At 39.3% G+C, this 14819-nt stretch overlaps 2 protein-coding genes across 2 annotated transcripts; one reads left to right on the top strand and one right to left on the bottom strand.

The window, feature by feature from the left end:
- The first annotated feature begins 266 nt into the window (after positions 1–266).
- Positions 267–6072, top strand: atad3 (ATPase family AAA domain containing 3). The gene is made up of 16 exons (XM_041981196.1): positions 267–587; positions 1150–1226; positions 1640–1741; positions 1846–1905; positions 2005–2074; positions 2165–2330; positions 2578–2647; positions 3229–3384; positions 3476–3532; positions 3628–3753; positions 3859–3983; positions 4135–4186; positions 4293–4363; positions 4475–4642; positions 4889–4997; positions 5099–6072. Exons 1-16 carry the CDS (start codon positions 395–397, stop codon positions 5684–5686), a joined length of 2190 nt encoding a protein of 729 aa, XP_041837130.1. The 5' UTR covers positions 267–394; the 3' UTR covers positions 5687–6072.
- Positions 6073–11179: 5107 nt separating this feature from the next.
- On the bottom strand, positions 11180–14819 carry ssu72 (SSU72 homolog, RNA polymerase II CTD phosphatase). Its single transcript, XM_041980747.1, has 5 exons — positions 14544–14819; positions 13541–13684; positions 11697–11836; positions 11421–11539; positions 11180–11305 (listed from the first exon to the last, which is right to left on the bottom strand). The coding sequence occupies exons 1-5, from the start codon at positions 14621–14623 to the stop codon at positions 11204–11206; spliced, it is 585 nt and encodes a 194-aa protein (XP_041836681.1). The 5' UTR covers positions 14624–14819; the 3' UTR covers positions 11180–11203.

Here is a 14819-nt window from a genome sequence, read left to right on the forward strand (position 1 = left end):
CTCAAATAAATTAGACCCAGTAAACGTTTCTGTCCAGAAACTTATCTGTAAAACCAGTGCAACGTCAGTAACCTCTGACTTACAAAACCAAATGCAGTCTGATTCAAACAGAGGTTTCATACGTTCTGAACCTTTGCGGCTATCGTATGAAGTGTGTGGGCAGACCTACACGAGTGACCTCCAAAGAACGCCTCTATGCAAACACCCAATTAAAACAAGAAATACTGCACATTGGCCAATTGTCGTCGCTGTTATTCAACTGGCCTGAGCGCATGCTCAGAATGTTCCAGCGTGACACGCGTGTGGAGGAAGTGTACTGACAGATTTGTAGCGGCTGCCATCCTCACTCTTCATATAGAACCGGACAAACTGTGCTTTATTTACACCCGGTAAAATGTCGTGGCTGTTCGGATTGAACAAAGGACAGCCTGAGCCGCCTCCTGGCTTACCGGTTCAGCCTCCACCGCCTCCGCCGCCAGCCGGAGGCTCCGGCAACGGTGGAGATAAACCCAAGGACAAATGGAGCAACTTCGATCCCACCGGGCTGGAGCGGGCTGCCCAGGCGGCTAAGGAGCTCGACAAGTCCCGTAAGTGTTTCGGAGGTCCAGCCTGAGTTTAGGCAATTTGTACAAATTGCAACATTAATGCGATTAGAAAGTCAAAATACCTCCAGCGTCTTGATCCCATCTGCTGCTCTTCGGCTCATGCTGCTGGTTGCCTCTGTGATGCTGATGCAACAGCCCTTTATTTTATTTTATTTTTAATAACGTGGTCCATACAAAGTCTGCATTTGTACACACTGACAATTTAATATGTGCGAAGTTACTTGTTACTTATATAAACGAGCCACACTGCATCCACATTCATTCATTCACATTCATTTGAACGGGGTTCAAAGGTCACAACCTTGCTGTTTGGCTTGCAACAACTAACTTCTACCCTGTAACACACACATACCCATGATTTGAAATGTTCATGATTTCAACTTGAAAGATTTTTTATGAGTTCAAATAGGCCATCATTTTTATAGGAGTTCATTGGTAGACACATGTCACAAATCTGAGGCCAGTCCACCAGGAGGCCTGACCAGCATGACTCTCTGAAACCATTTACATGTTTGAACTGTGTCATGTTTCTTCTCTCTCTCAGGACATGCCAAAGAAGCTTTGGATTTGGCTAGAATGCAGGAGCAGAGCACTCAGTTGGAACATCAGAGTAAAATGAAGGTACTGTTAATGAATTGAACTAAATTAAAAGTTAGAGACATTTAACTGTATTGAAATATGAGCAGTTTAACTCTTAAAACACAGAAGCTAATGTAGGTACACATTTAATTGATGGAGTTTGGTGGTGAATACACACTGGACAGCATTATAAAATATATATATGTAAAAGCCCAAAATTTTCCTCTTTTGTATGTCAATGGTTTGAACCTTTAAAACATTTTCAAAGACTTTTAAGTGAATAAAAAATACACATTTATACCAAGATGGGGTTTTCATTTCTCAGATGATACTGATCAGTGTGTCCGTTTTTTGACTAGTGCCAAATGGCAGATAGATGAAACAGAATTAAAGGATAACACAGTATTTTCATATTTTTTGGTGTAACAAATATTCTTTAAAATGAAATTGGACAGGAGTATGAAGCAGCGGTCGAGCAGCTCAAAGGTGACCAGATACGTATCCAGGGTGAGGAGAGGAGGAAAACTCTAAATGAGGAGACCAAGCAGCACCAAGCGGTGAGAGAGGGGAAAAAAAAAAAAAAATCTTATCTTGTATTTGGCAGCTGTAAAATGGGATAATACAGGTTGTATGGTTATGGTTGTTTTCTGTCTCTTAACAGAGAGCTCAGTATCAGGATAAGCTGGCCAGACAACGATATGAGGACCAACTGAGGCAACAGGTGAGTTTATAATTCCCCAGTTTGACATAAAATGCTGGGAAATAAGAGAAATGCCAAACCAATTAAATATATTTTTTTTTTCTCCCTCCCCGATAACAGCAAATCCTGAATGAAGAGAACCTTCGCAAACAAGAGGAGTCTGTGCAGAAGCAAGAGGCAATGAGGAAAGGTGCAGACCTCACCACTGTCGCAGTGATGGCTGGATCCTCTGGAACGTATTGAGCGGTTTTATAATTTTGTTCATCTTTGGTTTTTATAGCAACAATTGAGCATGAGATGGAGCTGAGACATAAGAATGAGCTTATGCGTATAGAGGCAGAGTCTAAAGCTCGAGCCCGTGTGGAGAGAGAGAACGCAGATATAATCCGAGAGCAGATTCGTCTGAAGGCTGCAGAACACAGACAGACTGTCCTGGAGTCTATAAAGTAAGTAACTTTACTCTTGAAGATTCAGTAGTTTTTTTGTTCAGTTATACTCATTTAAGATGCAGTGAAATGTAGCTCTCAGTGTCTATGATGGGGATAATTTGTAATGTTTTGATTTTCTAAATTATGTTGAAACTGAAAATGTTTTAAATTCAGTTGCTATTGCACCATGCTGTGATACAGTATTTGTGAGTTTGGATCTTTTCTAACCTGCCTGGGCATGCTAACAGCTCGTATGTGCTTTCAGGACTGCAGGTGCTGTGTTTGGGGAAGGATTCAGGGCCTTCGTGTCAGACTGGGACAAAGTTACTGCCACAGTAAGATCACCTGTTTCTGTTTGCTGAATAATTAAATTAAAGATTCTTCTGATCTGCCATTTTTACAGCAAAAGAATAATGTCTAAAGCTGCTTTTAAACTCACAAGTCAATTCAATGATTTTCCATTGCCATTATTAGCGTGTTTACTCTTACCACTAAAAGCAGGGCCAGATAATACCAGTTCCTTTCAGGGGAGAAGTGTGTCAGCACCCTCAGTGACAATCACTTTTTTTCTTTCCTTTTATCTATTAATAATAAAGTTGGAGCTGATTTAGAGCGTCACTGCAGCTACTGCCGAGATATTTGACATCGGACTAAAATCCAAATAAAAACTTCCCATTGCACCTAAAAGCCATAATTTAGCAAGGGGTTTGTTGTATTTTTTGACCACTATAGAAATGGCTTTAAACACATTCCATGATTTGCTTATATTTTGCATCAGGGGATAACTAGTATACCTGAGTAACTAAGTATGGCACCTTTAAATGCTGGTTAAGAAAACCAGTGTTATCTGATTAGTTCTTTGCTGTATATATTCTGCTATGTAGTCTGATTATGTAACTTTCTCTCTCCCCACTAGGTGGCAGGACTGACCCTTTTAGCGGTGGGAGTGTATTCAGCCCGAAATGCAACCGGGGTAGCTGGACGTTATATTGAGGCCAGACTTGGGAAGCCATCTCTAGTGCGAGAGACGTCCCGATTCACAGTGGGAGAAGCAGTCAAGCATCCGATCAAGGTAGCGAATATATACTGGGTCCTTTTTTAAGCTAAAGGTACAGTTTATAATATGGTAAATTAAAATGTTCTGTCCTTCTTTATCTATTTAGACAGTCAAACGGCTAAGGAGTAAACCTCAGGATGCCCTTGAGGGAGTTGTGCTCAGTGTAAGTGGACATTGGGTGTAAAGAATTTAACAAATATACATTTTTTTTTAAAGTTTTGTAACCTCCTAAGATGGCTCCATTTTTCATCCTTTTAGCCTTCTTTGGAAGAGCGTGTGCGTGACATTGCCATAGCAACAAGAAACACAAGGCAGAACAACGGACTTTACAGGAACATCCTCATGTATGGTCCTCCAGGAACAGGCAAAACACTGTTTGCAAAGGTACTCTGAAAGCCCAAGAGCAGGAAACATGAAGAATAAAGGCAACCGATGTTTGTTTGTTTTTTTTTTGTCTTATTCTCGAACATTTCTTTTTGTGTTGAGCAGAAGCTGGCGATGCACTCTGCGATGGACTATGCCATTATGACAGGTGGTGATGTAGCACCTATGGGCCGTGATGGTGTGACTGCCATGCACAAAGTGTTTGACTGGGCCAACACGAGTCGACGCGGGTGCGCTTTGATTTTATATTTTATTACACGAGGACTAAGATGAGGCGATTTTTCCATTACAATACATCATCTTGATTTACAGTTATTTTTGGATCAATGATATCAAAAGATATAGCAAAGCGTGTCACACTTTTTATGTGTCTTATTACAGACTGCTGCTGTTTGTTGATGAAGCTGATGCATTTCTCCGCAAGAGAGCCACTGTAAGTCTGCTGGTATTTCATCAAATGTTGACAGATTCCTCATCTTAGTCAGAGACATTTGCAGCAAATAAATAACTGTTTATAACATTACTGTTTGGTTGTGTAGGAGAAGATCAGCGAAGACCTCAGAGCCACTTTGAATGCATTCTTGTACCGCACTGGAGAGCAGAGCAACAAGTAAGGATTTATTTACAGCAGAACTATTTATTACACCTTTACCACCCAAACTAGTTCTCTGCTCAGTGGTAAGCTGCATCATGTTTAATTTAATTTTCTTTTTGGCTGTAGATTTATGTTGGTGTTGGCCAGTAACCAACCGGAGCAGTTCGATTGGGCCATAAATGACCGAATAGATGAAATAGTGAATTTTGGTCTGCCAGGTCCTGAGGAGAGGGAACGCCTGGTCCGCTTGTACTTTGACAAATATGTGCTACAGCCAGCCACCGGAGGCAGGCAGTGAGTACCAGTCTAACACCACATCACAGATGTTGTAGCCTAAATCCAATGATGTCCTGAATCAATGAGTTGGCTGGACCACTCAGTCACATTTCAGCAGGTTACGAGGTTAGAGTGATCCTCCACTGGAGGCTTTAGGCTGTGTATGTGAAGCTTTATCTGTTTACTGGAGTACAGTGAAATGAGCCTAAGACAGATTTGCTCACCTCTCATGTATGTGTGTTTTGTGTGTGTGACGCTGTAAAGGAGGATGAAGCTGGCACAGTTTGACTATGGCAAGAAGTGCTCAGAGATAGCAAAGCGGACAGAGGGTATGTCGGGAAGAGAGATCTCCAAGCTGGGTGTGGCCTGGCAGGTACGTTTCCTGTTATCATTGTGGATCCTAACATGAGTCCAGAGGCTACATCATTTTAACTTTTAAGTATGCGTTTAAAAGATTTTACCTTGTCATTCTAGGCGGCAGCATATTCCTCTGAGGATGGTGTTTTGACAGAGGCTATGATTGATGCTCGGGTTGATGATGCTGTCAAACAACACATTCAGAAGATGGACTGGCTGCATGGAGACGAGGAGGCTCAGGCAAGGAGTCTCACGCCCCCAACAGCCGGGGCAGCAGGCATTGGAGGAAAAATGGGGTTTTCTCTACCCCCCAGTGAAGCACCTCAGGCTCAGGAGGTGATCACTCCGGTCCTTGAGGTGAATGCAAAGCAAAAAAGTGAAACAATACCACCTCCAACTGTCAGTGACCAACCAGCAGAGGGCAAAAGCGACATCCCTCCTCAGGTTGAGGAGGTGATTGCTTCGGCCCTTGAGGTGAATGCAAAACAAAGTGACACAACACCACCTCCTTCTGTGAGTGACCAATCGGCAAATGACAAAAGTGACATCCCAGTTGGACAGGACTGTGAAGAAGTTGTTAAAGCTGACGTTAAGATGGCAGAGGAGGGTTTAAACCAACCTGAGGCCTCCACTGACAGTGTGAGCAAGATGGAAAGAGAAGACAAGGCTGGTTCCTCTCCACCAAAGGATGGAACTCCAGTTTGAGTTGTACGGAGGCTGTCTGGATTAGAAGTTATTAGTGTACTGCCCTCTTGACTAACTAGACTGTTGGACTGTCATTTTGGCAGAAGATTAGTTAACAGTTGGGAGAGATAAACAATTAACCTCTTATAACACAAATGATGCCTGAAAGTCTGTCATTTTAATATTTAATGTATACACTGTAAGGGATGACTTTACATAGAAACCAGATGATGTTTCTGTAATTACACTATAAATGTTGTGCAAGGTGAAGTTCGTTTGCAGAGATGATTAAATGGATCAATGTTTTCATAAGAAGTAAAGATTGTGACGTAATTTTGCAAATAATTTGCATGATTATAATATGGAAACACTCAGCTGTATTGAAGAAAAGCTCTGAAATCTTCTCATACGAGCAGTGACATGACATCTGTGGCTCAAATGCAAGAAGCTACTTACATAATGTGGTTTCATGGTAACATTAAGCATTATTAATGGTGTTGAAAAGCAGACAGTCTAACAGCATAATGGATCGCGGAACAGGTGCATCTAGATGGAGGTGGCAGTCATACTGTTACACAGAAATCTGTTTAGGACTACAGTGTTCAAATAAATAACCAAGTCCTGGGAAAAATATAAAAAAAAAAGCAAAGTCAAGGTCTTCAAACTGTCCCTGATTTGGAATTGAACATGTGATAAAACCCTGTCACATATAATGAGACGTCTTTGTGCACTAGATTAATTTACTATTGTCATCCTGACTAGTGAAGAAGAAGTCAAGTAATTTATGATGAAGGAGACCTTCTCAACACTGATTCAACCACTGAATTTGGTTCAATCGGACGTAACACACTAATAAAAGTAGGGGGACAAAATTAAGGGTGACAAAAAGAGACTGCCCATTTTTTTAAAAAAAAATCTATTTGTTGGGCTTAACAATTTTGCACACATTCTCTCTTTCTCTTGCTCTCTCCACACACACACACACACATATATATATATATAACTCCTAAATCAATCATAGTTGGGGTTGAAAAGTACAAGTATGACAGACTTATCCACTATTGATAGGTTGACTCATCAGACCATGCATGACATACAGTGGATATAACGAGTGTGCACGCCTCTGTTAAAATGACATTGATGATGACATCACATTAAAATTTTTCCCAATTGCTAACACATTACTTGAAACCTCTATTTAAAAAAAAAAAAAAAACTGTAAACAAAAATTCAGACTACATTCACAAAACCCCAGACTTGCTAAATCAAAACATTACCATGAAATCAGTTAATTTAGGATTTTTTTTCTTTATCAAGAAATGTTTATTGCTTATACATTTAGAACAAAAAAAAACAAAAAAAACAACAAAAATAAAAAAACAAAGCATTGTGAAAGAGAGATCTATATTCAGCACAGTCATTGTACAAAATAACCAAAGTAAGAAAAAAAAAGCTCTTTACTGCACAAAGTCACAGAGATTCATTCCAACCAGTTCAAACACGTATGAAGATAAACAGTAGAGAAAGACACAAACTTCTGAAATACTCTACTTACAGCATATACACTTCAGATTTACTTACAGTACATTTTAACATATGTACGACACAGTAACAGTAGCAACTGTAACTAGAAGCCAGCAAAGGGAGCAGGCCTATGAACACAGAATTTTACTTAACGAGTTAAAGTGCGTAGGTTACACTTAACTGCACATACTGATATTTTAGTTTGATGCTTGCAGAGCTGCGTGTAAAGGGAACTCTATACATTTGTTTCATGGTCAGTCTATTGTGTTGGAGGACATTATCAAAAGCTGACAGAGAAAATGTTGAGTTAATAAAGTTGACATTGTCTTCATCCTCTAGCTGGAGTCAGGTGGCATTATTTTTTACAGGCCATGTAGTCATTTCACTTTCAACTGACTGTCTTTCAATTCTGCAAAGGTGAAAATGTACTTACAAACACGTACAGAAAGTAGAAACCGTGTTGTAATCAACATTACAGTTAGAACAGAGTAAATGACTGGGTTTCGAATGTTGTACAGCAAGAAACAACTTTCTCTTCTCTGAAAGTCCTGGTGATGCTGACCATAGAGAATCTGTTCACACTAGGTTGGACTTATTATCCTGCTTCTCTAGTCCTATTAATAAAGATATGAGGTGCAATGTTTATCCAGATTTAATCAGTATTGATTGTTCTTGGTCTTCCTTGGCCTCTTCTTCATCCTCCTTCTCCCTATCCACCACCTCTCACACAAAATCTTCCTCCTCTTGTTTTTCTGTTTCTGTCCATTGTAGATGGATACACACATTCCACCTGCACATTCACTTTCACTGAACTGACTTTTCATTTCACTTGTGAGTTGTGTTTAAAAAGATGACAACTGTGTTGGAGTTGTGTTCAAATTTTGCTGCTAGTGTTTACAACTTTAGCAAAAGAAGTGTTTCATGGTGTGAAAAGAGTACAGTGACTTGAGAATTTTGCTGTTTTGTTGTGCTTTGCAGAAATGAGCATGAGATTTTGTAAATTGTGTCTACAAACCTGAACAGGCTTTAAGTTTTGGCCAAAAAAGGGTTTGAGCAGAAAAAGGAGTTTAGGCCACTGAGAATCTGGTTCAGAGAATGGGGTTTAGTGTTTCAGCAAGTGAGGAAAACTGTGAAGGCGTTTACCACAGCATGGAACTGAATAAATGTAAAGAAAAGCTGAACTTGGTCTGTTTAATTAATGACAGGTGTGTACCCAAGAAGCCTGACGCTGTGAAAAGGTGGCCTAACAAATATTATTTTAAGGGTAGGAAGATTTTTTAATTTATGGTTGTCTATTTTTTTAAATCACAAAAACCTGATATTTTACCAGTGGTGTGTACACTTTTCATACGGACTGTGACTGGAGGGGTACCTTAATGCTGTGTTTCCTGGCCTCACCTTTCCATCTGAGTGTTAATATCCAAACTTATTATTTAATAATATAATAACCTATTATTTAATTTTGCTTCCCATTGCCGTAAATATTTTAATTCTTCATCACCACAGTTTTTACTGTACAAGTGCATGGAATTGATCATTAGACAGAAATGGCTAAATGTTTCCATTAACATGCACATCAATGTGAAACATGCTCACAAAGTCCTCTTTGGGTTTTGATGTTGTGGCTTAACGTTTTGACATCCATGACCAGGGTAAAACATATCAAACTGCAGAAGCAACATGTGGAAAAACTTCAAGCACTCTTATATCTTACTACTTAATTTCTAGTAGGAATTAAGAGGGTAAGAAGCAACCAAGTGTTGGTAATAACCAGCACATCAAATAAACCTGATTAACTGACCATCAATAAATGTGAGCATCCATATAAAAACAGAATTCTTTGCAGTTTTGCTGGTCTGGTTAATTGAAGTATTGAGAGAAATTAAGCACATGATCTGACACCAGCATTTGAATATTTTTCTCTAAATCCTGTTAATTATTTATCATGAATTTTTTCTCACTTCTTCCTTCAAAAAGCGTAACTTTTTCATTTACATTATATTCTTTCCTTTGATAATTACGACCCCTTTCAATCCAGTAAATACCATTCATAGACTCTAATACAGGGCTACTCAAGTTGGACCTATTAGGGCTGTAGCCCTGCAGATTTCAATGTTTCCCTGCTTCAACACACCTGAATCAAATTGGAGCCTATCAAGCTCAGCGCAATGACTCATTGATTTGAGTCAGGTATGTTGTAGCAAGGAAACATAAAAAAGGACTGTGGCCTTCGTTGGACCAAACTGAGTAACCCTGTCCTACAGACTACAGGCCTCATTATCATATCCAGTGCAGAGTTTCATTGAGCCTGCTGCACATCTGCCCATCATCATGTACCAGAGCATGGCCTGTGTATGCTTGTTTTTAAGTAAAATGGAAATTAGTGTTCCAGTATGGATTATCTGCTCAATAACAAAACAGAGTTCCTGGAAGTCCAATATTATCTGTACCTATTTGGACAACCCATAAATATACTGTATGTCTGAAGAGAAATGAAATTTGGCTAACGAGGAAGCCTGGGAAGACAAAGTTCGTCACATCTTTGTTAGCATAAAACCTAAATTTGGTGTAGATTCTCAGTCATCCAGGTTATGGTAATCCTTAGAGTCAGAGGGAGAACTAGACTTTATTTTTATTTTTTTTATGATGCAGCCTTGACTCTGCTCTCCAGGCATTTACATGTCTGTTCAGATGTTGGGCCTTGTGAGTAAAACATATTTAGTCAGACAGGTAAACATCTCACAGGTGACACTGACTGGAAAGATTCACACGATGGTAAGATGAGTTGGTGATGCACGTCCGCCTCAATAATATATAAACTGGACATAGCAGCAGATGTGGGACATGGTTGACTTGCACCATTCTTTCTAACATTCTTCTGGAAACCAGTTGGTGCAATTTGCACTTTGAAAAATTGGCTTACAAAACCAAGAAAACAAAACTGAGCTCACTGTTTACTGAAAACACAAATTTGAGTGAAGACAACTGTTAGTTGTGTTTGGGCGTCAAAACCATCTAAAGATAAAAGGGAACAGTGAAAAATTTCATCTTGTCATTCAGTATGCCTAAAATAATTTTACTTTAAGACCATTAGACCTGTGTTTAGAGGGATTAAAGCTTTATTTGCCACCCCTCATTTACAGTTAATGTGCTGGTGAATCAAAAAGCGAGAAAAGGATGTGATGCAGACAATATTACAAGGCAATAAAGAGTCAATGCTTGTTTTGGCATATTTCTTTTAGTAGATTCATATGTACATACAGAAAATCAGGCACTCAGAGCTGAGCTCGCAGTTTCAAAATAATCACAATGCTTCAATTCTTTCAACATTTACGAAAGAACAAAAAAATACTATGCCCTGAAAGACAGCATGTCAGAGTTTAAATATAAATCAGCATATTATATTGGAAACACACTGGAGCAGAGCCTCTGAGAGGTCTGGATTTGGTAATACATTATCATCCCGTCCCCTTTAATTTAATCCTAACTAATATACAACACATGTTCGCACAAAAACACAACTCAGTTAATATTCCTCCTATGTGTAAACGCATGTACGCAGTCCCAACTTAGAATTAAAATCTGTTAAATGAACTGCAATTATAAATCAAAGAAAAAAATAATCTGCACAAATATGCTGTATTAAACAAAAAGAGGGACTTGTAGAGGATTTCTGAATCAGGGGTTTGGGTGTCATGGCTCTCCCTGAGGAGAAATGGTTGAGTGATTTCACATGACTGGGATGGATGGAGGACCTTGGCCTAATCTTAATCAGGGGGAATAAAGGCAGAGTGAAAGCAGCAAGTCAATCCTCACCACAGAGGAAAAACTCATCAACACAAAGTCCTACAGCAGTCATTTGTTAGGTCCTGACCCATCTTTCTGCGTGTCTGTGCAGGCACAAAGAACTTATGCACTGTGTCACAGATGACTGTAGGGTATGATTCGTGCATGTCCATCTTCTATTTGATTGCTTAAGATTGTGGTCTGTATATTGCAAATTTCTATTATGTATCAGTAGAAACAGACAGTGTGAAGAAAAGGTCTGTTGCTTTTTTCCTCAAACTCTTGTAGAAGTTCATCTATTTCATTCTCCATGTCGTCAGTGTGTTGGATCTGCAGAGTGAAGAGACAAGTTTATTAAACAAAGCCTGCAAGTGCTCATTAAGTGACCACAGAATTGATCCTTTTAGGGATGTGGCACACAGGAGATAATGAGAAAGACACTCACACATTGACAAAGCTCACAGATGAGAAAGGCACCCAGCGTGGCTTCCTCATGGTTGTCCTGAATGTCTACATTGATTACATGCACTGGCTGTAGAGTTTCCTGCTCTCTTGAATTCAGATCTGGGGGCCAACGATAAAAAGGGACACATTATAAAGTTAAAGTCAAAGGTAAGAATTGTAGATGTTGAAATACAATTTATCATAGAAGCATTTTTAAGGTCCTCATTAAGCAGTGTTGGTTCTTCAGTGATTTTACATAGTCTTTGACAATCCTCACCCTCCAGCACTTGGTCATAGACTCTCTCTTCACAGGTGATGACCAGGTCAAACTTCTCCTTACATTGCTGAAAGCGCTCTGGCTTTGATTTGATGCGCTTGTTTCGGTCCAGCATGTGCAGGATGCCATTCTGTGTGTATCTGAAGAGTGGGGGGGGTCAAGGAATACAGCAGTAGCCAGAGCAATACAATGGAAATACAGCAGACTTAACACAGAACTCATTCTGCTTGACTGCATTTCAGTCAAACAACGTGGAAAAACACACAGGAGTGGAGTCCGATTTTGATCTGGAGAACAGCAGCACCCTCTAGTGGTGCTCCCTGTTCATTACTGATCATTACACAAAGAAAAAAAAGAGAAAGATGACTTTCAGTGCAACAAGTATTACATTAGAAAGCAAGTTATCCATTCAGTAAGTTTTAATGTCAATGTTATCAAATATTCAGTCTATAATTTCTTGCTAACAGCAACAACAGAAAATCTGATTGTGTCCAGTATAACCTTTTCTAATACTCTGCCAAAATCTCAACATAATTTACCTTAACAGGCATTACAAAGAAGCTATTTACCATCCTGCATTGTGTCCAATGGCTTCATGAGTTAGAAATCCATGCACAGACACAGTAACACTAGAAAGACGTTACACACACTGCAGGAGGCAGTATGTGTAACTTCTATTAATAAGGACAAAATATTAACGCAAGAAGAAAAACATAGTTGACATTGACTCACCATGGGCTGACAGAAACTACACCTGAAATGTAATAGCAGCAGCAAGACCAAATGTATATTCATTTCCTGTAAGTTTCTTGCAACAAGAACAGTTTAAGTAGGCCTTAAAAAAAAAAAAAAAAGTTTGGGAACTACTCAAAGCTAGGCTAATCTGAAAACAAATAAATGCTTCTCAAGAAATAAATTGCTTGTATCAAAATAATTAAAAGAATCTATAAATATTTTACGAACCGTAAGTTGAAAGTGTCTGCCAAATGTTGCTGACCACCAAGAATTATGCAGTTAGATTTAATATGGTGGATTACATATATACACGTAATTTAAAAAGCAAGAATAGAGCATTTTTACTCTTCTGACAATTCACATGCTTTGCATATTAAAATTCCAAAGTTTCTCATTGTTCCCACACATACAGAGAAGGCTGTATGTGAAACTACACTTACCATTTTAAATTGTTTACTTAGAACGAATCTTGATTAAATATTAGCCTCTGAAGTAAACAAAACTAAACTAAAAGGTTTCTATTGAGTTTCAAGCATTCCCCATCCATGAAAATGTTCCTCCATGTCTTTTTGTCACTTTATTCTTTTTCCGTTTCTATGCTGATGGGGCTGTCTTGTGCTTATTTCACATTTCCCATCTCCTCACCATGTAGATAAAACTGAGGCTCTTGCAACTTAACAGCTCGCAATTGGCTACAAAAAGGTATTTTTAAAAAAAGTGAAATGAATAAACTAACAAGGAACAACAGTGGTAACAGACATCCATGAAAATGTGTGACCTAGGGCTTTAAAGATGACAGAATTCTCAGTGTCATTGGTGATGCCACAATCTCTGATTAATTGCACTTACTGTTGCATGGTGATTCTCCACCCTGTTTTAAAGATTTTATAACAAAGCACTCATCTGTTACACATTTTTAAGTTCCTTCATGTGTTTTACCCACTGGTGCACTCCCATCTTTTGTGCCGGTTCCAAGTCCACCTCTTGCACGGACTCTCACAAAGATGAATATATATAGTCACAATGTACATAGGCTCATGTTTACTCATGTGGCTTCTAATGATATATGCTTGTGGTGCATGAGGAATAGGTGAGTGTGAAGGGGATACAGTTCCTTGTCCTTGCGGACCAAGTCGTTGTACATCTGTTCATAAGTTGTTTTGAAGTCATACACATTAGGCTTATCCGGGGCAGGACCAGGTAACTTCACATGAGACCCTGTCCCAAATGATCGCACATCAAATCCACGTTTGCTGCAGAAAGGAAAGGACAAAACAATGAGTTAAGCTACAATTTACAAATAAGGACACATCAAAATGCAAATCTTGCACGTCTGCAAATTCACATGTTCATTCACATGTGTGCAAAGCAACATAAATAACAGTAATAAACAATGTTTAAGCAATACAGACAGCCCTTTCCAGCTCATCTCTTGCGCCATTTAATACAAAAAGAAAAAAAAATCCTCTTAAAAAGGAAATTTTAAAACTTTATTTCATAGGACCAGAATGATTATTCTAGCCCAGTGTGTTTTTGGCAAAAAGCAACATGTTCAATGAGAACTAAACGGCCATTTAAAAAAAAATAAAAATAAAAAAAGATGTACGCCGAGTCACAGAGCACACATCCCCTGTTTAATAACACAAATCTGGACATTAAACTCCTGTAGTGACCACCACCAGATGAGCCTAGCCGATGAAAATAAACCACCCGGTATTGCACAACTGCAGTGCCTTCCTTCCGGAATATTTCCAGCTAGGGGGTGCTGTTTGCATATTTGGAAAGGGGGGGAAACTGCCCCAAGAACTTGGGCCTTGTTGTCTTCATTCAAAAAAATTCCATGAAGTTGAAAGGAAAAATAAAATATCTGAACGATAAATTTAACCACCCTCAAACCTAAATCCAGTCCAAAAGTTGTGTTAAATATGAGCAGCTTCCGGCGTGGGACACTCTGCGGTGGGAGTCTATTGTTAAACTGCGTTAAGGCCCGGCAGACCGTCACCGCCCCGACACAGCTTGTGACAGGCACATAAAAACCCCTCGATACCGAAAAGATCTCGTTTCCTTCGGAGTCGCTTTCCTATTCTCGTCCTATCAGCGGCTCATCTTTACCTGAGGATATTGTGCGCTTCCATACTGCGGTTCTGGTTGCTCGAGCACACAACCGCTACACGCAGCGGGTGGCTCGGCATTGCGACTTTCCGGCTGAAACTAACCGATACAAGCTGTCAGAAACTAACAAGACGTCGCTATTTTCATTAAAATAAGACAAATAAACAAGATACACCCCTGTATTAAAGGAATCGATACAACGGCGTTTCGAGTTAATTTTAAAAACTACTGCGCAGACGCTTCTTCTTCCTCATAAGCAGGAAGTTAAAATGGCGG

The sequence above is a fragment of the Melanotaenia boesemani genome, chromosome 3, assembly GCF_017639745.1.
Source record: "Melanotaenia boesemani isolate fMelBoe1 chromosome 3, fMelBoe1.pri, whole genome shotgun sequence".
In the NCBI taxonomy this organism is placed as follows: domain Eukaryota; kingdom Metazoa; phylum Chordata; class Actinopteri; order Atheriniformes; family Melanotaeniidae; genus Melanotaenia; species Melanotaenia boesemani.

Excerpts from the sequence above, each read along its gene's own strand:
- atad3 (XM_041981196.1), top strand. The coding sequence starts at position 395 with ATGTCGTGGCTGTTCGGATTGAACAAAGGACAGCCTGAGCCGCCTCCT. Across the intron at positions 2,331-2,577 it reads ACTGTCCTGGAGTCTATAAA|GACTGCAGGTGCTGTGTTTG; the intron begins GTAAGTAACTTT and ends ATGTGCTTTCAG. Across the intron at positions 2,648-3,228 it reads GGGACAAAGTTACTGCCACA|GTGGCAGGACTGACCCTTTT; the intron begins GTAAGATCACCT and ends TCTCCCCACTAG.
- ssu72 (XM_041980747.1), bottom strand. The coding sequence starts at position 14,623 with ATGCCGAGCCACCCGCTGCGTGTAGCGGTTGTGTGCTCGAGCAACCAG. Across the intron at positions 11,837-13,540 it reads GTCCGCAAGGACAAGGAACT|ATACACACAGAATGGCATCC; the intron begins GTATCCCCTTCA and ends CCCACTCTTCAG. Across the intron at positions 11,540-11,696 it reads CTATGACCAAGTGCTGGAGG|ATCTGAATTCAAGAGAGCAG; the intron begins GTGAGGATTGTC and ends GTTGGCCCCCAG.